The sequence below is a fragment of the Epinephelus lanceolatus genome, chromosome 6, assembly GCF_041903045.1.
Source record: "Epinephelus lanceolatus isolate andai-2023 chromosome 6, ASM4190304v1, whole genome shotgun sequence".
NCBI lineage: Eukaryota > Metazoa > Chordata > Actinopteri > Perciformes > Serranidae > Epinephelus > Epinephelus lanceolatus.
The window spans coordinates 6,975,709-7,000,387 of NC_135739.1; the positions used below are offsets into that span (position 1 = coordinate 6,975,709).

The window sequence follows — 24,679 nt, forward strand, 5'->3', positions numbered from 1 at the left end:
AAAAAATCCAAACTGACATTCCTGTACTTTCCCATGAGTAGTGGTGTTTTTTTTCCTATGGTATGTACACTAAGAGCAACACAAATGAAATCTTTTGTATGTGCACACAGACGTGGCCATTAAAGGTTTAGTTTAGCTTAATTATTTTTAGTTTAGTTTAGTTTAATTAGTTTATTTTATTTTATTTTAGTTTAATTAGCTTAATTTAGTTTAATTAGTTTAGTTTAATTAGTTTGGCTTATTTAGTTTAGTTTACTTAGTTTAGTTTAATTATTTTATTTTAATTTAATTAGTTTAATTTAGTTTAGTTACATTTAATTAGTTTAGTGTAGTTTAGCTTCGCTTAGCCTAGCTTAGTTTAGTTAAGTTTAATACGTTTAGTTTAATTACTTTAATTTAGTTTGATTAATTTAGTTTAGTTTAGCCAAGCTTAGTTCAGTTTAGTTTAATTAGTTTTATTTAGTTTAGTTTAATTCATTTAGTTTAGTTTAATTAGTTTAGTTCAGTTTTATTTAGTTTAGTAGTAATTCATTTAGCTTAGTTTATTGACAAAGGGAAAGTGCAAATTAATAAATACACATGGTATAAAAATGCCAGAATTAGCCAAAATGCTATTTTTTATTAGAAACAAAGAAAGAAACAGAACAAAACCACACAAAAAGAAAACAGGGCGTACACTTTAAAAGACTGAACACATAAACAAGAAATAATTTTAACGTGATTTATAAGTCACAAGAATGTAATGGTCATCAAATGTGTGGTCCAGTGCCAAAAACCTAAGGGAAAATTGAAGCAATATAAAATACCATTTTTAAAAGCACTGAGACAGCAGTGTCATATTCCCATATAGATCAACTAAAACGTTATCAGAGCTGAGATTCTTCAGAGGGAGCTGTGACGTTACCGCCTGTCCGCCGGCAGGTGGCGGTGTTGCGCTGTGCTGTCTCCACTTGTTATCCCTGTTGTCCTGGATGGAGCTGCTGCTACGTTAGCTTAGCTAATTTAAACTCTCCTGAGTGTGTCAGTGTGTCGGTGTCGGTTTGTTATCATGAAGTGGGACACGGACTGAACTACAGCGGTTAAAACTGTGGAAACCTTCAGTTTAAAACTCCCTGAAATCGTCCGAAGAACTACCGGAGTATACAAAGTGATTCCTTTGGACAGTAACCGGGTCGTAAAAGATGAAGTATGTGTAACGTAAACCTGGGATATAACGTTAGCTGCGTGCCACACCGACCGAGCTTTCGTGTTCACCGGTTTATCCAGAAGTTGAGTTCCCAGGTAAGGTCAGCCTTTAAAAACATGTGTTTATAACGTTTTTCTAGAAAGGTTTGAACACCACAGACTCGAGTATTTAATTTAATAACAAAGTGTTTGTTTCAGACGAAGAGTCGGTCACCTTTTTAAAGGAGCACGTCTGTTTAACTCAGCCCGGTGTTGGTTATTTGTTGGTGCAGACGAACATGGTTTCCATTGTGCTGCTCGACATTGTTAGTGTTTAATTCTCTCACACATAAGAGCATTAAGTTTAAGTCAGCCTGTCTGCAGTGTATGACAACAGGTGTTGACGCAGCCGTACAGATTTTCTAACTTAGTGACACCAGGATGAGTTTATACCACAGAGACTGAGGCAAACAGCTTTCATAACAAGCAATGTTATTATATTAACATCCACACAGTCATAATGTGTCTTTACGAAGAATTCCTTATAAAGTATTTAAGTTTATTCTAAGACAGTGTGGTCATTATAACCATGAAGGTCAGAAATCTATGTTAAAATTAACTTACATCTTAGATGTGATACCTCTTAACCTAATTAACTTGAATTAAATTTGCCTTGATGTTTAAGCAGAGTAATCAAGTGACCAAAACCACTAAATGAATGCTGAATTCTTATAATAAGAGGCATTTGTGTTGAAATAGTATCAAATTAATGCTGTAAAGAATATTTAAAACGTTTAATGTTTAGGGGAGAGCTACTATTCTATCTTTATCCTTATTTAAATGTTCCAAAAATCCAATACAATGACATCCTACATTTAGATTCCTACCAAAATAAAGGCACATTCAGTGATATTATTGTAGTGCCTCGTTGTGATAGTTTGATGTTTGTTTCGGATGCTGCCATGTTTGTATATTAACCTTTGTGTGCACTGACATGCTTTGATCATGTTCCTTTTGTCTTCTAACCCGTTGCAATAACAGACATTATTGTCAGTTAAACCCTACACCATGTAAACAGACAAAAGGCCAGTTAGTAATAGGCCGTTAAAGTCAGCACACGACTCAGTGTTTTAAGATGCAGTTGGTCAAAATTAAAACTTTTGTTTTGATCAAATTAATATGAACAGTTCTGTAAAGTTTTTTTTTATCTTAATTATTACAACACATTTGTGTTTTAAAGTAAAGTAGTTATAGACTGTTAAGAATTCAGACTTAAATGTTTTAAAATTAATTTCTATTTCATGTAATGTAAAACATTCATGGGGAAGGTGTATTATGTCATGTATCAAACAGATTGACAATGATACAGCAATCTATTATCTAATGTATTATTGACCAATCATAACTATTTTTAAAGATGGGAATCACAGGAAGCTCCAACAAACGATGTTAGCATGCCTTGTAAGTCACATTACAATATTATTGCAATTTTAAATGTATTGCGATAACATATATTGCGATATATTTATTACCTTTTTGTAACTACAAATTATGTAGGAAAACTTAATCAAAATGTATCTAGTAGACTGAAAAGGTAATTAATTTCATTATGCTAGTAGGCTACTATAAGCTTAATTTGTATTTAAAATAATTTACACAATAAAAAAATCTCGGTGTCCATCTATCAATATATTATTGCCATGCAAAGTATTGATATCCTATGCTATATCGATCCCCCCATCCCTAACAATTTGCCTTAAGCAGACATATCAAAGTGCTTCGTAAAAAATGGAGACAGGGTTCCCACCGGGCCTTGAAATCCTTGAAAGCTTGTGAATTTAATGGGGGGAAATATGATTATGATTATTTTTTGGGTTAGACATGGGTCAGTGAAAGTTCTTGAATTCATATATTTTGTTCAAGACTAGAAATAGTAGTTCTTTTGATGTTGTCTGCCATAACTTTCTTTTTTAATTGTTATCTGTGGGCTTCTGTGGAGCCTGCTCTCAGTTTTATAACAGTAATTAACCTTTATTCGTGTCTCAAACTATGCTGTGTTGGGCCCTTGAATTTGAGGGAATGGGGCCTTGAAAGTTGTTGATAAATCATTTTATTTGATATTTAAAGTCAGCTGTACAAAAACATGTATTAAAAATTAATAGAGAATATTTACAGTTGAACATTTTCTTACCTACTGGGCATATTCTCCAGCCACGTGCAAATGCTCAGTTAGCTTTAGATTGTAGAACAGTCAGTTGTGTTTTCAGGTCACGCTCAGGTTCAGGAGGGCTTAAAAGATCAGTGGTGTGACGGTTGGCCGGACCACACTGAGCTGTGAAAGTGATCAGTAAAATCTCAGTCTTTTCTGGAATTGACCGTCATTGAGTGTAACAACGCCAAGATGGGGGTAATATTGTCTTGTTCTTTAGCACCAGGGAAGATCTGTAGCTGTAGACTTCTGCTCTTGCCAGGCTGGACAGTAGATTTCAGAGAGAGTTACAGCGAGGTGTCATCAGCATAAAACTGGAGCAGGACATGTTTACAGATTATGTGCTTGATGGTATTTTATGGTTCACCATTGGGCCTGAGATTGAGCCTTTTTAAATACAGTGCCATTTGGTCAACAGTAATGTGCTTACTATCATTTTGTGTCTGAACATGTTTTCATGCTTTCCTTTGTTTCTTTACTGTTACAGCAGTACCATGGATGCTGAGGGATATAAACATGATGCACACTACACAGAAACAGAGAGCCGTTGGCATGTGAGGCAGAGATCGGAGGATCTGGATCAGAGGAGCAGAGATGGTGATGGCTATAAGCTGGTGGATGTATTTCTGTCAGGAGGAGCGCCATGGGGATTTACACTCAGAGGAGGACTGGAGCATCGAGAACCTCTGCTCATCACCAAGGTAAATACGACAAAAGACTCTTTTAATTCAGATACAACTCAGAGTTGAGGGAGCATTTGCAAGGTTGCTGGTGGGAATGCCTTTTTACTCACTCTTTAAGGCTGTGTCAAAATCTTATCATTTTCTTATCACATGAACTTCAATCACACTTTCAACGTCACTCAAGAAAGTGTTGATTTCATGATGATTCTTATGGTTGACTCCATAAGAAAACTGGGGGTCTTGAAGTTTGGTTCAGCCCAAGTCTCTCGCTTCTCCCTAACTGTGACAAAACAGACATGACTGTGAGGTCTATTACATACGTAGGCTCCCAGCAACAGTGGCAGCAGATGCTGTGCCTCTGATAAAGAACCGTAGCCCCAGTTCGAGCCTCTCCTACAGAGCTCTTGGTGATGTTAGCATAAATACCCCTGAATGGTGCCGACGGACAAACTATGACATACATGAACAAAAAATTTTCTTTGCAGTGGCAGTAAACATAACACACAGCACATGAGCTATATTCAGAACATAATGAGATACTTAGAACTGACAAACAGAAACGTTAACTGTGATAAACAGTCTGTCCGTCAGTGTAAAACTGCATCAACATCAGTTAGTGTCAGTGTCCATGTTTTCCACCTACTTTTGAAGTCTCAGATGAATGCCTTCCTAATATGAACATTTTCAATATCTTTTACTTTACAATACAGGATGCCAAACAAATCATGATTTCAGATCAATTCCATGGGTCCATTATCACGATGGCAAAGGTGATGATGTCTTACAGAAGTTAAATATTACTCTCTGCATATGTGTTCGTACTTTGACTTTTATCAGTTTTGTCCCAGAATAGTTAACTGTCAACTAATGAAACGCACAGTACTGACTGCTCTGATAACTGGCACATCACTGCTGACATGACAAACATGTTGTTGTAAATTTTTCTTGTCTGGTGCTACAGAATAAAATTAGACGTAGAGAAGGAGAGGCGAAATATATAACAGTCACTGGGTGGATTACAGTTAAAGTAAGTACAGACATTGGCTCTTTTTCCACCAACATTTCCAGGAACTTTTATTTCCAGGTATTTATTTACCTGGGTAAAAATTCCTGGTAATCTGTGTGGTTTGCGTTTCCACCACACCTTAAAGTTCTGGACAGTTTATTCAAATCGGGCTGATGACAGATGGGGGAGTGGTAAAAGAAACTGCACAACACCTCCAGTCCAGTAGGTGGCGGTAAGAAGAAGCTGAAGGCCAAACAAGCACGTTTACGCCATAATCAGCGACGGACAAGCCCGCATCATCATTTGTGTGACACAATACGCCAGGATGGAGGACGCTCAAGTTTTTTTGTTGTGATTTACCTTTGTTCCACTGGTTTACTGCCTCCTGTGTATCTTGGCACATGGCCTCAAGGAACAAGGTCGCCGAGTCCTTTGTTAATGTAGTGCCAAAATATGCCAGTCTATGGCCCAGTGTGGCGTCGAGCTGGTCATACCACTTGTTAGTACGGCAGTCGGAACCACCGCGGCTGTTGTGGTCCTTCAGCTTCTTATAATCTTGCTTGAGTTTTTCAACTTTTCACGAATTTGTGTCGGCGTGTGCCCTATATTTAGCTCAGCCAGCTTGTCGGCTATTCTCCCATAGACTCGGTCGTTGTGAGTTGTCGACTCGAAGTCCCGCTGAATTTCTTCCTTGGCAAATACGCTCAAAAGAGCCTGGACCTCATCGTCTGTCCGTAATTTCAATGGAAACACGCTGTTTTTTTTTTTTTCAAAATCCTGGGTAAATGATAAAAGTACCTGCGGTGGAAAAGTACAGTAAAGTGTAAATTTGTTGTTGTGACCACCACAGAAGGCCTGCCTTTCAAATCATCCTAATTGGACAATAGGAAAAAAGCTTAGATGACGTAGTACACTTTTCCACTCTGAGTTTTTCCAAGTCAAGGGGTTCAGTGCACAGAAACACGAGGCGCATCGCAACACAAAAACTGTGAGCAAAAACCTTCATTCTCATTAAAAAACAGTTACAAAAAGCCACCTCCAGCTGCTAAAATGCTTTCTGTGTGATCAGGGCCTAAATCTGCCAAAAAACAGACGATAAGGGCTGACAAGGGCCGACTAGTGCCAGAGGTGCAGGACACACTGCAAAAACTAGGGCAACAGACGCTCACTGACGGCCCGGCATTAATCAGTAGCCGACCGTCGGCTTGGTGCGTCAGGGCCTTTAGATTTTCTTCAGTGCAGTAACTCATCTTCGAAATTCATACATGTATTCAGACATGTAGCTGCTCTATGGAGAGAGTGTTAACTATCTCCTTTCAGGTGTGATCCGTGCAGTCTTGTGTCAAAGCTGTGTTCATTTGGACAAATATAAAAAATATAATATAAAAAAATTAAAAATAAATAAACATTCAACAGACACGCACTGTAGGTTCATTCTTGTACTCCATAACTTTGTTAAATGTGTGTTACGAGCCACAGTATGCATACAGTGAGAAGATTACCCAAACACAGAGCAGCCCAATCAGCTCTGAAATCACACTGTAACCTCACTCCTCTGTTGACTGTGTAATGATTGACTACAGAAGACCTTGCTAGTTAATTTGACGTGGTAAAATACCAGCACCTGTTTGTCAGGAGCTGCGTGCCTGCTTGATTTTCATCCGTTGTTTCTGTATTGACCCAAAAGAGGTCCAAAGTCCAACTCGGATGGACGAAACTCAGGATCTCAGGCACCACACGGGCTCAGAGCGATACAGCCAGGACCGCCTTCACCTCATTACCATAGGTTTTACAAGCATGTAATTCAAATGACAAGAATTCTGACCATTTTAATTCTTTAAGCTGGAAGATTAAATGTCGAGGTCACACTGGTGAATTGTGTGGAGTGAACTGTTGCCCAGTTGGACTACAGTCTGCGGTTTGATATTGACAGCATTTCATTGGTAATGTTTAGTCACTGAACGCCACATCCTTACTTCGCCGACCAGCGAAAAGTGGACCTGTTTGCATCTGATGGTGAGATGTTAATTCCTCAGAACTTTTTGAGAACTTTTCAACTTTATTATAAGATATTTTAGATAATTTTTTTCAGAGTCTTCCTGGCCGAGTTTGCTGTCACGTAGGCCACAATGTGTGTTTTATTAGATCTTACCTGAACGTTGGCTCTCTCATATTTTCGTGCTGGGTTGAATTTCAGTTCGGAGGGTAGCTTGTGGTACCAGGAGCAGGGGAGGAATGTAGGAGCTTTGTTTGATTTTCTAAATGTAGTGAATTATCTGTGACAGCCTGAAGCCCGTTGGAATGGCATGATGGGATGAATTAAGTGAGGATTAGTGATTTGTGCTCCTTAGGAGTGGCTCTTAGATTATGGCCATTGATTTACAAAGGTATATGTAGAGTTACTTGTGTTATCTAGGTAAAGTAAACCTACTGTTTCCCTCATTAAATAATAACCTTATCTGCGTAATGCTGAAAGAAATGTTTGAGGCCTCCCCAACATTTCTCTGTCTAATGGTAGATATAATATTCGTGTGAGTCTGTATGTACAACCTGATGCAATTTGTTTTTTATTCGCCCAGTGTTTTTAGAGGATGATTTCAGTTAAACATATGGTCAGCTGTTCTTGCACTCATATGTGCTCTACGTCCTGTTTTTGTGAGTGCTGTTTTCTGTCCTGCCTGAACAGGACCACATGGACGCAGGAGCTGAAATCTGCTCCCAATGGTTAAAAGCATATGACCATTTTGTATTTCACAGTAAAACACTGTATTTGCTCTGTTCACCTGAAGAAAAATGTGTGAACATAGTGTCATAGACAAGTCAGGCGACTTAAAAATGTTCAGATCAGTTCTGCGTCCCATTGCGTCCTGCTCAACTATGTAACACAGCTGTGTTAGGTTTCCTACAGCGACCTCAGCCACAGACCATTTTACTGTCTGTCAGATTACACATCTCTTTAGTAATCCTAAATGCCCACTTGGCATTAAGCATGACACAATATCAGAAATGTAGTAGTCAATACCAATACCAGTGAAATTCTACTATTCTCAATACTCAATACCGCGGTAAAAATAGAAAAACAAAACAACTCCCATGTTCGTTAACACACACTCCTTTATTAAAACATTTAAATTAGTTAATTAAATGTTATTATTAATCTCTGATGATCCATCTCTAATGCCAAGAACTAGTCTGCGTGGATTAATAAGATTTTGCGAGTGAAGAAACTTAAATTATTTGTATATAGCCGACAGTATGTTAACTTCAGCACTTGAACATGTTGATGTGAAAGCTGGTCTTTGTGGTAGGCTGTTTGTCCTGCCCCTCCTCCACGGTGATTGGACGGCTGGGTGACGCTGATGAGTGCGGCGTTTTACCCCAAGTTGAACATTTGTTAACGCTCAGCAATCAGGAAAAAAATGCCAAACGTGCGGTGCTCAGTGCCTGGTTACGGTGCTGATGTTCGCAGCATAGTGAAAACCAGCAGCATTCCCATTGCAAAGAATTTTGAAAAATACATTTACTTAAGGAGAGGTCTATGGAGGGGGGTAACATAATGAAATAGAGGGAACTTTCAAAAAAAGAAAAACGGCAAAAAGTTTATTTAAAACACAAATGGGACAAACGAGCTCCAAAAGGGAACCGGATCGCCTGTAGCAGGGAAACACAAACATAAAGAACATATTAATCACAGCCAACCAAATATCACAGCATTAAGCCAAACTTTTACTTGTTACCCACATCTTAATGTCACAACTCTGTCACAGCCTCTTGGCCCTCCTCCTGCGTTCATTTATACCCTCCCTGATGAGGAATGATGGAGATCAGCTGCACGCTGAAAAAAGTAAGGGAAAAACACAAAACAAAAGGCGGGCCCAAAACACACAGGCACGTAACACAAGGAAACTAAAAAAAATAGGAAGGTTTATTACGTCAGTGACAGCGTTTGAATTTTGTATTGGTGCCACTTTGATTGATTTTAGATGTGTAACAGTTCACGAAAGTCACGTTTCGGTTCGATACGATACAGTGGTGTCACGGTTTGGTACCTTTTCGATACAACAAAAAAGTAGAAATGCCAGAGAAATTGTCATGATTTTTAAGAACTTTTAAATGTAAAAATAATTCGGGCTTTTGTGTTTTTTGTACAAAGCAGAAATTACAGTCCGGCTGAAATGGGCTCGTTTACGTCTGGGTAAAGTTAAATCAGTGATTTTGTACTAAGCACGTTATACGAGTTAGAAAGTGCTTGTTGAAAATGTGAAAAGACTGTGAACTGTGTGGTGTGAATTGTGGAGTTAGACCATTTAACTGTTTTTTTACCATTTCTGTGTCTTAGTGTACAAAACCTACGTTACTACTGACATTAAAGTGTATCAGTGTTGCTTCAGTCATCTACACAAGCTAAGCAGCCGTCACTGATGTACCTTTCAGTCTTTGCGGCAGAATCAGCAGCCTGGCCTGTCGGCAGTTACTGCTCATTATGGTGGTTGTGTGTTTTGTGCTAACATTAGCTGCTACTAGCTGCTGAACGAGAGACTAGCCACGCAGCAGCTCTCGTGTCCTGGCTCGGGGGGTTGGTTCTGGTTTGGCGGTGGGAGGAGCAGACAGCATGTTGCTGTTACATCCTGTTGGCTGCTTTGTTGGGCGCAGTGACGCTAAGAACTTTATATTAAACACAGATCAAGCTGTATCTTTTGTTTCAGTTCAATGAATAGTTCGTTTGGTAATGCGTACTGAACCGAAAGCCTCGTATCGAACAATTCAGTACAGATATGTATGTTGCACACCCCTCATTGATGTTAATATGGTGGGCATGGCAAATCCTGCTGTAATCAATCATATCTGTGCTGATTTCACCTTGACTGAAAAATGCTTCCACAAAATAAAAAGGCACACATGTTGTGATGTTGACTGATGTTTTTATCTTTAGTTTCCTTGGCTTTCTTCGTCCTTTTGCATTTAACGGCTAGAAACACTTGTATATGCAGCCCCATCAGGCTGGAGAGAGTTGCATCCCTGGTACCTTCACATTTTCAGAATTTTGGCATCGACGTGGTACTGAAGTATGGGTTCTTGCAACATCCCTTCTTGGCATTGATGTTTTTGCCTTTATTACAACATATCATTATTTTCATGTCTTTCTGTTTTAGTACTCATAGTGAACACTGAGTACTCTGTTTGGTTTTGGCAGGTATGTCTGAAACACACTGTTGAAGAGGGAGTGCATTTATTATTCCTTTGGCTGTTCTTCCCTTGTGCATTCTCTCCAATTGCTGAAATGAGAGATGATAAAAAAAAAGGGCACACAGTTTGATGAGAGGTTTAGAGTATTGGTTAAAAAAAATCCTGGAACTAATTAAAATTCTTAACATTCCTCTCATAGCTCAGGTTATGCTCAAGGTCTTCACGGACTTAAAGTCCTTAGTCTTGATAAACTTATATAATCCTGTTTTACACAACACAGCTGGGCATGTACCTCATACATATATCCCCTGCGCCAGGATCACATTTTATATGGAAGAAAATATTGTTGGCTCTTAAAGACGCAGTGCCAGACATACTGCAAAAATGTCTCTGTTCTTACACGCTGGGATAAATCACCTGCAGGTAAACAGGTTTTACCAATTATTGAATCCTGTGTGTGACAACATTGTGGGCTCGATTTGACTGTTTTAGAATTGCTCAACCTCCGGGGCAAAGATGATTCATAGAGAAAAGGATTATGGCTCATGAAAGGGGAAAAAGAAGCACATAGTTTTCTATTTGTGGAAGTCAGGTGTGTGGAGGAAGGAATATGGAAAGATTATTGATCAGTGTTCATGTTCTTTGTTAGTTAAATCAATTTGCACATTCATTTGTGATGTTGACAGGTTAGTTAAACTTTTCACCGCACAGTCAAACAACTTAATTTGCTTTGCCAGTGTCTCTAAAACAGATGCCTGTGCGCACTCAAATGACGCACCAACATGCATGCAGCGTTGGCACATGTGATGTCATCTGGGTTTAGTTCTGACTGTAACAGCAATTTTAAGATATCACAATGCAGCAAATATTAAACATGCATTTATTCTGTTGTGGTGCATGTTTTGATGGTTGCTGTCCCTATTTTTTACTGTTAAAAGGTGGATGCCACTGATGGCAACCAAAGGCCAAGAATTGGTAGCCACTTCCTCAAAATGGTTGCTAATTTTGCCAACCTTGCAACTGTAAAGTTGAGTCCCCCATGATTATTTTTAATGCTAGCCGTAGCTAACTTGCTCACATTGACATGCTGATGTTTATCAGGTTTAAGTTGCACTGAGTGTTGATCATCGTAGTTTAGCATGTTAGCGAGCCATTATTTGCAAATTAGCTCTAAATACAAGTGTAGCTCAATAGCAGGTATTTGGTCATAAACCAAAGAGCTGCACAAATTTAAATTTGGACCGGATAATGGCACTACATGAGAAGTTAAGGGATTACCAATATGGGTATGTTCATGCTGAGGGGGGCCTGAATGTCTGTGTCCAATTTCATGGCAATCCCTGCAAAGGTTGGTGAGTCATACCAGTCTTAACCACAAATATCAACGTCATGGTGACGCGAGAGCAAAAGTCATTAGGATTCATCCTCTGGGCGCCATGGAGATCTGTACTAAATGTCATCGCAAGCGCTCTAATAGTTGTGTAGACATTTGAGTCTCAACCACAAATGAGATGTTGAAGTGATGGACAGACCGACAGGCCAACACTGCCACCCAAAGAGCCATAAAAATAATGTATAAGGATTTAATTTCACCACTTGGGAAGGATGCTTAAACTCTCTAAAAGTGAGCAGTGTTAAAGTTACTGTCACATTGCTCATGTGGTAATTGCTTGCTACAACCAAATATAATGATTTGCTGCAAAAATTTCGCAAAAAGCAGAGATGCTTAAAACTTCCAGAGACAAGATTAAACTAAAAACTACTAAAAAAATAAGCTGTGCAAAGGTCAAATATGGGTGAGATAGTTTATGTGATTGAACGTTGTCAGTGATATGTGCAGGCAGTGCCTAAAACTATACAGGAGGTGTGTGTTTAGTGCTCCATCAGCTCGCTGCACAGGACATCTGTCAGCAGAAAAGACACATTCCTTACCCTCATCACCACCACATCCTTCCCTTCGTGTCCCGCAGAGAGACATGAGGCTATTTTTGAGGATACACAGGCATCCAGGATGGCTGGAGTTTGACTGATTATGGCCTGGAGGAAGATGGTAAACAAAGGACACAGCGTGGCTTGAGCTGATTGGGCTGCCATGGTGAAAAATGTTTGGAAAAGCACGATGAATCTCCTGCCTTGATGTTGGGTAAACACTGCCCGTGTTTGCCCCTATGTTTTCCTTTATGCTGCTACTTGACACTGTTTGTTGTTTTTTATTTACGTTCTTAAAATATTTTCTCATTGCGGAGCCATGTTGTTTGGGATAAAAACCAGATTAGTGTGTAGCTGGAGGCAGACATATGTCCTGGCAAGTTGTTGATCTTAAAGACATCATTTGTTTGTGTTTACTGTATGTTTAACAATTAGTGCTGTTCTGTCGTCAGTTGTTGGACTTACAGTTGTTGACTTTGTTAGGCCTAGATAAATGTGATTAAAGTTGTGTTTTGCCTTGGTTGCACTAATCAGTTTAGTTAATATTCTCCTGACCTGAACTACTGTTGACTTTATCTGATTCTGTGGAGCTACAGTTCATCATTCCTCTCTGCTTAGTCTGAACTACTTTTCTCATGTAATCAAACTTCTTTAAGCAGCATGATCTGCTCCCAAACACTGTATAATCCAATATATTCTGGAGTTTGCAAATTTAGTTAACCTGAAACCTGTTTACAGCCACAAAGTTTTAATTTCCCCACATTTTTTTAAGCTGGGGTATGCAGCAGTCCTGAAAAGGCAAAATAAAATGCCAGAATTTGAAAATACACCCTCCTCCTGCAGCTCTCCTCTCTCTGACCTAAGCCCCTCCTACTGGACGACCATGCATATGCACACGCTTCATACAGTAACCCAGTTTTTCCCATACATTAGTTCATTTGCTTTAATTTCTTGTTACAGAGTTGCATTCACTCAGCTCCTCCTTGCCCTGCTCTCTTTCTGTTTATCAGACCATAAATGAGACAAGACTTAGCTAGTGAGCCACCACACCGTCCCTCTGCCTCCTTCCCCGCCGCTGTGAACTGCTTCCCTGGGAGGACAGCTGGCAGCAGCTCTTAAGACGGACCTTCGATCAGCAGCTATAGTGGCTTGAATTCGGCTAGCGCAAACCCCCCAGCACTGGGTGTCACAGCAGATGCCACCAGGTCTAATGTGTAACGGCAGCAACAGAAAATTTGCTGATCAGGTGGGGAGTCAGGGCTGTCTGGTCCCCCAGCGCTGGCTGGATTCATGTTGCTGAGGCCGCTGACTTGGGGTCTGCCTACAGAGCTGCTGCCCACTCTTCTCCCAGGAAGGTGGTCTGTAGCAGCAGGGAGTTAGGCGGAGGACACACCATGATTTGAATTTCTCACTAACATTAGCTACGTTAACGTAAGCATTTGGCTCCGGTCAGCAGAAGGCTGAGCTATTAGCAACATGTACTCTCCATCTCTGAAACACTTTGTTGATTAGACTCTCTTTTTGATAAGTCTGTCCTCCTTTTTGGGTCTCTTTGCAGTGTAGGCAGTTGTGCCAATGCTGGAGTAGCAACTTTCTCTGCAGGATTTTCCGTCATTGAATCAGGTTTTCACAGAAAGCTCCTTTGTCGTCCAAAAACAATTTAGGACGCATTCACACTGGCGCTGTTTGGTCCGCTTCTACGGATAGTTCGGTTCATTTGGAGTGGCATGAACGCTCATTTGAACTCTGGTGCGGACCAAACGAGCAAACCCTGGTCCGCTTGAAAACTGGAGGACTCAGTTCACTTGCAAGTGAACCCTGGTGCAGGTTGCTTACGGTGGGAAATGCAAACGGGCTATCCAGTGAACCAAAGAGAAGAAGTGACGTAGAGCACAGTGCATTTTGGGTAGGAAAAAACAAAGCCAACAGCGCGAACTGGGAGGAGCAGAGGTAAAAAACAATTAGGTTTGGACACCAAAGTAGAAACAGAAACCCCAAGACTGCATACATTTGGTGTTGCACCATTGTTTTTGTGGTGATCAAGCCGGCTGAAGGGGATGGATTTCCATTTTCAGTCCTGGCCAATCGATGAGCCAGGTTTTCTTCTTCCTCATGCTTTTTTTCTTCCTGGTCAGTGGTCGTTTCGGGCAATACCGCCCCCCAAACGAGCAACTGTTGTAACTGCGTGACGTTGTCCAGGCGGTTTGGTTCGCTTTAAAAAGTGTAGTGTGAAAGTGAACCAAACCAAATGAAGGTGTGAAATTTTTCGGCATTCCCCGTCCAATCGAACCAAGTCCCCCAGACTATCCTGGTGTGAATGCGCCCTTAAAACACATCAATGAGCCACAGTGTTACACTGGGTGACATGGGCCAGAACCAGCTCACCAAAAGGTCCAATCCGTCCCACTGGATGACTTTGCGAGCCTAATAGTGACGACCAGCGACATACATGTATATTCTGAATGCATGTATTCACTGTATGCATGTCCAGATAAAGTTCCTTGAAACCTTGAATACCTGCATATCCTATGTGTCTTAATCAGAAAATGCTTCAAGCCTCATTCAGAATATCTAAACAGAATACAAACAGAATAGAAATAATAGTGTGCGTGTAAATTTAGTTGGTGAGTAGTAGACTGACAGATTGTGAACAAAACTGATGCATTTTGTTGAAATTGTCTTTTTGTGAGACATCTCAGGTTGCTCATCATCTGTTCTGTACATGGAGGCTTTCAGAATGTCCTTTACCATTAAAGAAAGGGCAAAATTTGGAGGTGTTATTTATAGGTTGTTATGTAATGGTTTTAATGGTCTGGCCCTCTTGAGATCATATTAGGCTGTATGTGGCCCATAAACTAACCTTCATCTTGCATAACCCACGAGCTCTGATTTACCCGTGCAGAAGACAACAGTTGGCCTAAATATGAAAACTGTTTGGTTCCTGTTTATCAAGGTTAAATGTATTCAAACTAGTGTTATATAGTGAGAACGATTTTCCAGTTTCAGTCAAACTGTGGTGCTTTTTTTGCCCATTTTAAACACAGTAACCAACTGTAAACACATAAGTCAGTGATTCAGTTTCTGTACGAGATACACTACCATATCAGGACCAGCTCAGGAACCCGGCCAGCCATCATAAAACCCCTTGGCCTGCCCTGCCTTAACCCTGCCTTAAAATTGGTATTATAGAAAAATGAAAAGGGGCTTTGATTCAAGTTATCTTGGCTCTGGTTTTCTGAGCTGAGGATGAAGGCCATATAAGACGTAATGGTCTGTAAATGTACACATACCTCTGTAGTGGAGTCATACGGCCCCCTCTCACAGGTTGAGCGGAGAACTGATAATCAGCTGCAGAGCTTGGCTCATGTGTGTTAATGTGCCAACTGCCGGGCAAGTTCTCGCTGCTTTTCTTTCCACACTGAGCCATGCCTTCTTGCACCTCTCATATCTGACTCTCTGCGTCAGCGTGAGGACAGCGCTGACCTTAACGCTGACACTTCAGAGACCTGCGCTGTATCTGTGTTTCAGTCAGTATAGTATCTTATATGCGGTTGGTCTGATGGGATACACCAACACCAGCAGTCGCTGACTTCAGAGAACTGTGCTGAGTTCACTATACTTCCCTTTGACAGATGTGTTATTCCAGGTGTCTGCCCTCAAACAAACACAATACGGTTTGTTTTTACATCATGCCACTGGCCTGGACAGCAGTTTTTTGAAGTATTTTTATAGCCTTTGATCCATGTCTTTAGAAACGGGCCTGCTGCTGTTATCTCTGGTAAACAGTGTGTTTCTTCTGTCACTGTTACCTTGTAAAATATAGTAGGAATGTCAACAAGAAACTGCCGGCTGGTGCGCCTCTCTCACATATCCATGAAGCATTTCTTTCTGTGCTGCTATGCTGCCCTTGGTTTTGAAAATCTGACTGCCATGAACATGAGACCAATAATTGCTAGTCATAGATTGTCATATTAATTCATATATTAGAAATTTTCAGGTGTCAGACCAAAAAAAAGTGCTGAAGTTCTTGTTAAAGGGACAGTTCGTTCTCAAATAAAAAATACTTTTTCTTTCTCTGCCTTGTCTCCAGTATAATGAAACTAGATGGCACTCGAGTTGTGGTACTCAAAGCACCAAAAAAAAACTCAACAGCAATGTCTCTTTTCAGAAATCAAGACCCAGTTACTCAAGATAATCCACAGACCTTGTTGTGAGCAGGTTCATGTAGAGACTATTTTCTTTCTACCAAACAACACCCACAAACCGTATCACCACGCAGAGGGAAGGGTGCATCTACTGCTTATTCACCTAGCACCACTGAGCTAGATAATGTTACAGCTAGTAATGTCCTGCTACGATTTCAAAGATCGGTATCGGGGCTGATAGAGACATTTTGGTTTAAATGATCAGGATCGGATATACTGAGCTGTACAGATCCTGATCTGATCCTTTGTTATACATCAGCTGTCTGGCAAACATTATGGCAGTCAAAAGTGCTATATTGTAGGCAACTGGACTTGCTTGAGCGTCTTAGACGTTTCACCTCTCATCCAAGAGGCTTCTTCAGAGGCAAAACATCTTCAGAAAACTCAAGCAAGTCCAGTTGCCTGTGATATAGCACTTATAATTACCATGACCTGGATGACTGAGAATCTTCCCCGACATATTTTACTGGTGAAGCTTTATTGCACAGCGACGCAAGAAGTGCAGCCATGATCAACTCACAAATTCTCCAAAAGATTAAAAGGAGGTTGGTTATTTTATACTTTGCTTTTTTGCAAAATAAATAAATAATTGAATTAAAAAAAAAAAAAGGAACAATTGAAATGCTTCCTTCTGCGCAATGATCTGGTTGGTGGGTGTTGTTCAGTTGAAAGAAAATAGTTCCTACATGAAACTGCTCACAACAAGGTCTGTGGATTATCTTGAGTAAGTTCAGGTGTATTTTCTTGGCACTTTGAGCCCTACAAGTTGAGTGCCATCTAATTCCATTATATCAGAGAGAAGGCAGACATCTCCAACACTCAGCAACTCACACCAAAATAATCTAGACTGATAAATAGCACAACAGGTAAGACAGAAGACATGCATTTTTGATTTAGGGTTGAACTGTACCTTTAGGTCTCTGATGGCGAGTGGTGGGCTATAGAATAACAACTTATTTTTCATAAATGGTTTCCCACATGAAAGATGCTTTGTAATCAACACTGACAAAATTTGTCCAAATATTAGAGGATCTAAAACAAAGTACAAAAGTTTCGACATAAGGTCACATTAGCAGAATCTGCACCACAATAGGCTTTAAAACCCACAGTAAACATCAGGGCTTTGCTTATCACAGGTTTTAAAGCACTGAGAAGCCGTAAGTAGCGCCAAGGTTGGGTCGTATGAGGTTACTTAAACACTTTTACAACACCTCTTGGACATAAGGAGTCTTTTGGCACCCACTTATAAACTGTATATTCTCTATGAGCTGGTTGCCATGCTGATAAATAGAAATATTTAGCACAATGTGCATTAAAGGCACGATCCTCGATCCTCTACTGTCACATCACGACAGCATCCACATTCCAATGACAGAGGTTCATAAAAACAGTTTGATGTCATCCAGTCCCACACCTACTCTGCACATTGCACAAGTCATCTTCCTTTCTTATAAATTCAGACAGAAAGGCAGAGCAGCGTTTTTAGGTTGTGTCTAGATGGTAATCCCAGATATGCAAAAACTAAAGGGAGATTTAATGTTTCATGTTTCAAGTGGTCATTTTAACCCAAACCATGATCTGTCCCTGACTCTGATCCTGACCAAGAGCTTTTTGTGCCTGAACATAACCAGACCTTAACCACAGCAGTGTCACGCCGTAAAACGGCAAGACAAGAATATATTTCGAAGTGGGAAGTGAGAGTTTTGCAGTAACCATGTAGCCACAACTGTGGTTTTGGACTTGGTACAAACAAACTGGACTGTACCGCCAACTACCAGCTATATAATAATAAAAAGTTGACTGTCTCAATCCCCTGCTGTCACATCACAGTAGCATCCACATTCCAGTGGCAGAGATTCATAAAAACAGTTTGATGTCATCTCCTTTCCTCTGAATTCCCACACCTAGTCACTAGCTTCTTGTTGACATCTATTTTTGAAGGAAAAAACTCCTATCTTGTGTGTGCTCTTGCACTTCTTTTATCACTTCTCATCTGCTTTGTTGACTAGATGTAGTTTTGAGACCAGACGGGCTTGTTGGGGATTCCTTTGGGTGAATTGTCTTGTTATGTGTGACCCCATGATGCTGATCACTCATGTGTAATATGCAAATAACAACAATTTCAAGATGCTGAATTATAAGACAGTCATGTGATGGGATCAGTATGTCAGTCTGAACATGTTTAGTGTGTAGGTGCCATAACGTTGGCTACTGCAAACAACATCAGATAACATTTGACTCGTTTGCTTTTATATTCTATGAACCAACCCACACTGGCGCCGGCCGACGCGCCGTGCCGCTCTGCTTCAGCCCACTGCTCTATTTCCAACGCGGCCCGGCGCTCATGGCAGCGCTGCGAGAAAAGCTTTTTATGTACGTCTTGTCTCGTAGGATCAACTCCGGTTGTTTCAAATTTTTAATAAGATGACTTTGATAAGAAACTCGCCCGTGAAATTCAAGTTGTTGTTGCCTCAAAGTTTTTCCTCTTCTTCTTCTGTTACTAGCAGTTGGCAACTGTTGGCAACTAGTGTAGGTACAGCCACCTAGAAGGCTGGGGTGGGAAATACATGTTGACGGTGCCGCTGCGCGCCGCTGCCAGTGTGTGTTGGGGGGCGGCCCTTGACGGCCACAGCGCCGCGCCGGCAGCAGTGTGTGTTGCACTTTACTGCATCTTTTTTTTTTCAGTCATTGCTCAATAACCACTGCGTCACCTGTCCTTAGCTCAGTGGCTATTTTCCTGTGAAGTAAACTCATAGGAAAATACCTTAAATCTGCATATAGAAGGACAGACTGAGAGCACCTGGGGACTGGACACAAAGAAATGGACATCTGTGTGGGTATAAGGGGGCTTTCACACCTGAAAGTCCGGACCAAACGACCTAGGTGTGAAAAGGCCCTAAGAGACCCTTAGAAAGAGGAGAAATCACAGGGAGTACCACCATCTGGTCCAGGAGCTTCACTGGATGATGGTTGGCTCAAGGCTTATTTTAGGATAGTTGCGGACAGTTTGACAACCTGCTGTCAATCGTCGGGCCTAATGATGGTTGGTAAAATGTTCAAAGGAAGTGCTGGCTACAGCTTCTTCAAATTTGTCTTGCAGCTTGTGTAGAAGGGTGCAAATGATAGTGAGCTAATGTTAGTTTTAGGCCCCAATCACACTACAAGCGTTTTGCAGGTTAATTGAATACCACTAGTACCACAAGGGTGAGAGGCTGTCAGCAGATAAACGGAGATCTGTGTGGGTACATGAGACCCTAAAAAAGAGGATGGATCATGGGGAGTACCACCAGCTGGTCCAGGAGCTTCTCCCCGATGATAGCTTCCAGGCATATTTAAGGACAACTCCGGGGCAGTTGGACAACCTGCTGTCTATCGTTGGACCGTATAGCTCTGGGTATCCAGCAACCACTACCACCAGTTTCTCCTCCATTGTTTACCAACTGTAAACTTGTTGTCGTGACCACCACAGAAGGCCCGCCTCTCAAATGATCTGATTGGACAATGAGGAAAAAGATGATGTGGGGTGTTTTTCTGCATTGAGTTAAAGTTTTTTCAACTTGAGGAGTTCAGAGCGCTCTGGCAGAAATGCCAGGCACTTAGAGTGCAGAAACACGAGACGCGTCTCAACGCAAAAACCATGAGTAAAAAGCTTCATTCTTATTAAAACTATTACAAAAAGGTGCCTCCAGCTGCTGAAATGCTTTCTGTGTGATCAGGGCCTAACACTGTACCTCTCCTACTACTACCACTTGTTGTCAGTGCCATCCCAGAAGGCCCGCTTCTCAACCTAGCTCTGAGTTTTCTCTGTTCAGGGTGTTTAGGGGTCTCCCAGTGAAAACATGAGGCACATAAAAAAAAATCCCTTTACTCTTATTGAAAACAATCACAAAAAGTCTCCCCAAGCTGATAAAAAAACGCTCTGTCTTATGGGCCAAAGTCTGCTCTTCTGTAGTGCTTCCTAAGTTTAATTAGGGACCCAGTATGTTATTGGTAGGGCACAGATTAACTGGAGGAAGCTTTGACAGAAAACACACCTTGGATTTAAGATTCAGCTCAAGATTGCCACTGAGTCTTGTATCATGCTAACCAGCTGTCTTGCCGGCAGGAGTTGGCTTCCCGAAATATTTTGGTATCCCTGTAAAATAGATGTTTGGTTCTCAGTTCTCTATCTGCTGTGTTTATGTTCCAGGTGGAGGAAGGCAGCAAGGCAGCAGCTGTGAGTCTCCAGGTGGGAGACGAGCTTGTCAACATCAACGAGATTCCCCTGAGTGGCTACAGACAGGAGGCAATCTGCCTGGTGAAAGGCTCCCACAAGACCCTCAGTCTGGTTGTGAAAAGGTAGGTAACCAATCCCCGCTCCCCTCCCGCTGCCCTCTCCTCCTACATCTGCGGCTGTCACAAGTGCACCACCCCCCTCGGCCTCACAGGTCACTATGGAAACATTTCCAACAAACCCAGGTGACGGAGGATCCTGGCCCTCGCAGCTGTTTGTCTGCGTCATGCGTCTGTAGATGAACCTGCACTTTCAGGGATTTCTCAGCTGTCACTGTTGAGTTCTTGGTAGCTGGATGGTCCTGTTTTGCCAGAGTGAAGTCAACAGGAGGTCGTGGTTTGTGACAGTTTCTCATGAGCAAGTCAAAAGAAGGAAGATAGGTTGTGGCTAGGTGATATCATTGCTGTGTTAGATCCCACGCAGGCAGGTGTGGGGAGGACAAAGAAGGGGAAGTTATGATGCAAATGAGGCTATCTGGCACTGAGATTTTTTTATCAGTCAGTTGGTCCAACACCCTCTGTGATAAGGCATTTCTACTGTAGTCTGCATTGTTTTCTTACACCACACATCTCATTCATTGACCAAAGGACAGACTGCTGATGAACAGTAAGCCCACAATAAATGATTACACTCACTCTTCTTGCCATAGGCCAGGCGTTGTGACTTATTGACTCTGAGGTATTGTTAAGTATTCATATCTTGTTTAACTGATGAATCATTTGTCAACTTAGTCCTGGAGGCCTGCTTACAAATGACCTTGTTGTGTGTGAAACACTGGTCCCATTGTCTCTCTTTGCCGTGCGCATTTCTTTCTGTATTGTATCATATCATAACGTAAGCCCTGAACAAATCCTACTGTACAAGGAAGTCCATTCACCATTTATCTCTCTGCAAGGACGTGGCTGTGAGTCTCACTCATTGTTTTTTAATTCCCAGTACACATGTCTATTATAGGATCTGGAAACAAGAATGCAGTACTGTCTATAAGGATTTCTGTCTGTTTGATTACTTGTGTTATTGTGGGATAACTTACAGGCCCTGAAAAGATGCAGTATCAATCTGCTTCTCACTGTAAGCAACAGAGTCCTATGTAAACACGCTTTTCTGCCAAAGTGAGAAATGTTTGTGGATCGACCGACCAAACAACAAACTGACATACTGATAATATCTTTGACATATATTTTCCATATGACAAGAGATAACAGAACAATTAACCCTGGTATATTGGATTTGAACTTGGAAAATGTATTTTTTAATTTCACTGACTTGAAAAACACATTGCTGTAGCAGTTTAAATTCTTAACATTAATTTGTTAAGTATCTGTTACCTACTGTCACATCGTTTGTGCATAATCTAATTTGCTCTAATATGGCTGCTGTCATGCCAACAGACGTGTATTTCATTCAGTTTCCAATCACAAGAAGAGCCCACGAGTACGTAGGTAAACACTCAGCTGCCAGTTAATGAAGTAAACCTATTTAAAACTAATGTTGTTTAATGCTGCTGTAATGTAATAAATCCTGCCTTCATGAAGGTTATAATATTGGGGTTTTTTTTTTTTTTTACTGTTGTGTGGTCATTTTGAAGGATGTAGCTTGTGGTGCTGTTAAACTAGGTTGTATCTAGGGCTGCCCCCGAATAAGAATTTTCCAAGTCATTTTCCTAGTCAACCAATAGTCATCATTTAGGGCCATTAGTCGACTAGTCTCCTGCATGTTTACAATATTAATGTAATTATTAAATGATATATTTTGGTGGTTTGAGTTGAAGGTGTGAGAAAGAATAGTATCAGTAACATTGTTAACACTGTGCTACATTACAGAGAAATACAAAACCGTACTAATGAACCTTCATTAATATAGGCCTATATTTTATCTACAAGTGCACGTCACACACTGAGCGAGCCGCCTGTTAATGACGCTGTGGGCTAATGGGCATGTAGCTACTTCCATGTTTCAGATGATACGTCATGTTTGTAGTCGACCAATGAAGATGAGCTTACATATCACCTTGGGTTTGTCCTTCACCTTCTCAAAATGATCCCACACTTTGGATTTCCTGCCCGACATGTTATTAACTAGCCTGTGGAATAACCGCAGGTACCAGCCCTGGAAATTAGGGGCCGTACACATGCCGCGTCTTCAACCACCTGGAAAACGCAAGGTCGGGCACTGGGTGCTACTCTTGTGCATTTTTTGTGCCAGCTTTCAAGGGCATGGTGGCAGGTTGTGTCTTGGGTTGCTAAGTAATTTTAACAAGCACTGTATAGCCTATTTACCTGAAATCCTGAGGGCAGAGCTGATCTTCTTCCAGGAGCTGTTTATAAGTGTGTAGGCCTATCGCCCGTGGGACAGATGTAAAGCTCTGAGTAGCCCTGGACTAACATGATCAACTGTACTGACAGTCCACTCCTTTGGTATCAGTGAGAGTTGGCTCGATAACAGAAACACCTCACTGTATGATACAATATGATTCAGCAGCAAAACATCCTCCAAAATGATCCTACAGTTCAATAAACACCTCTTTAAAACAAAACTGCATTAGTTTGAGCTCAGTGTACCTAATAAACTGGCAACTGATGAATGAATTCACAAAAAATGGATTGCGGCTGCTGATAGTGCCAGAAATTGTGCATCACTTGCAGCAGCTCTCTGCCCCGTCTCAAGGTCCGGTTCACGAAAGACATTGCGCTGATGTTGTTACAGCAAAAACACGGCCATAAAGTTTTGCAGCTGAGTGTTATTTACCCTCTTTTGCTCCTAACTGCAGTTATTCATGTGGCAACCTGTATCTGCACATACGTTCAGTCTTTATCAAAACATGATTCTGCTTCAAAATATATGCTCACGAGTAGCACACCTGGCATGACGATGCCTTCGCCTAAATATAATCATTGCTGCCATGATCACTGGAAGTCTGGCTGTGACACCCCTCATAAATGCGCTTCACTTACCACCAACTCTCTAAAGACGCTAATAAACTCACTGTAACTGCGTGTGGTATTAGCACTGACCTGCAGTGAGGCTCATTTGTATGGAAAGAGGTCAGTGTTGCACCAAATGTATACATATTACCTGATTTAAATACGTGCAAATTGGGGCGCCCACTAGCTGAGAGCAGGCACCTCATGCACAAAGGCTGTGTCGTTGCTGCAACTGCAGGTTCGATTGCAACCCACAGCACTTTGCTACATGTCATTACCCCCTCTCTCTCCCCCTTTCATGCTATAGCTGTCCTATCAGATAAAGGAAAAAAAACATAAAACAAAACATGCAAATTAGTCCCGTCATAATAATTATGTTATTGACTTATCGAGGTCAGCAAATGTATCGCTGTATCGCTGTATCATGTCCATATGTTGTACGATATTACCCTGATATTTACATGCATGTTTATTTACATAAGAATGTCGCCAACGTGATGCCAGAATAAACAGCAGGGTTTCCCTGGGACAGTTTTAAGACATGGGCGCAAGTGTTTTTTTACTTAAAGAATGCAGAGTTTTATTTATTTAGGATATTTATGAGGATATTTAATTATTTTTTTACATTTTAGATTCAGTGTATCAATCGTCTTAAGAATTAAAAGTTCATTGCTCTTTGAAAGGGTGTACTGACATTACCACGCTATTGTATTATCATATCAGTGTAGTGTCATCACAACTTACCTCGAAGAATAACGATATGATCATTGAAATGACATTAAGGGCATACAATTTAAGATTTTTATTAAAAGATAAATACACAGCTGGTACCAGTGTATCAATACTGCAGAAAATGAGTATGGAAACTGTTTCAAATATTCAGAATTGATATGTTTTGATAAATCCATATTATCGACAACCCTATATCGGTGGCATAAAATGGTCTTAAAATGACAATACTATCAGTTATTGCAAATAATTTTGCTATTTCACCATTTGTGGGTTCTTTGGGAACCAAACGGTTTCTTTTTGTCTTACTCGTGCAGGTTTAGCAGCTGGAAAAGCCGCACATTCCTTTCATGAACTTGACCTTGAGTGT

General features: G+C 40.9%; 2 protein-coding genes across 3 annotated transcripts in view; both read left to right on the forward strand.

Annotated features, from left to right (window-relative positions):
- Positions 1 to 3,968, forward strand: part of LOC117254401 (AP-1 complex subunit sigma-2) — a 52,142-nt gene extending 48,174 nt beyond the window's left edge. The window contains exon 5 of the mRNA XM_078168556.1: positions 3,861 to 3,968. Coding sequence (XP_078024682.1) covers positions 3,861 to 3,878 — 18 coding nt within the window. The 3' untranslated portion in view covers positions 3,879 to 3,968. The remainder of the gene's footprint in view (positions 1 to 3,860) is intronic.
- Positions 3,868 to 24,679, forward strand: part of shroom2a (shroom family member 2a) — a 57,477-nt gene continuing 36,665 nt past the window's right edge. Inside the window, exons 1-2 of one of the 2 annotated variants that reach the window (XM_078168554.1) lie at positions 3,868 to 4,074; positions 20,573 to 20,721. In XM_078168554.1, the coding sequence (XP_078024680.1) occupies positions 3,868 to 4,074; positions 20,573 to 20,721 (356 nt within the window). Of the gene's footprint in view, positions 4,075 to 6,766; positions 7,079 to 20,572; positions 20,722 to 24,679 lie in introns of those variants that run through there. The other variant, XM_033621996.2, reaches the window with a different exon arrangement.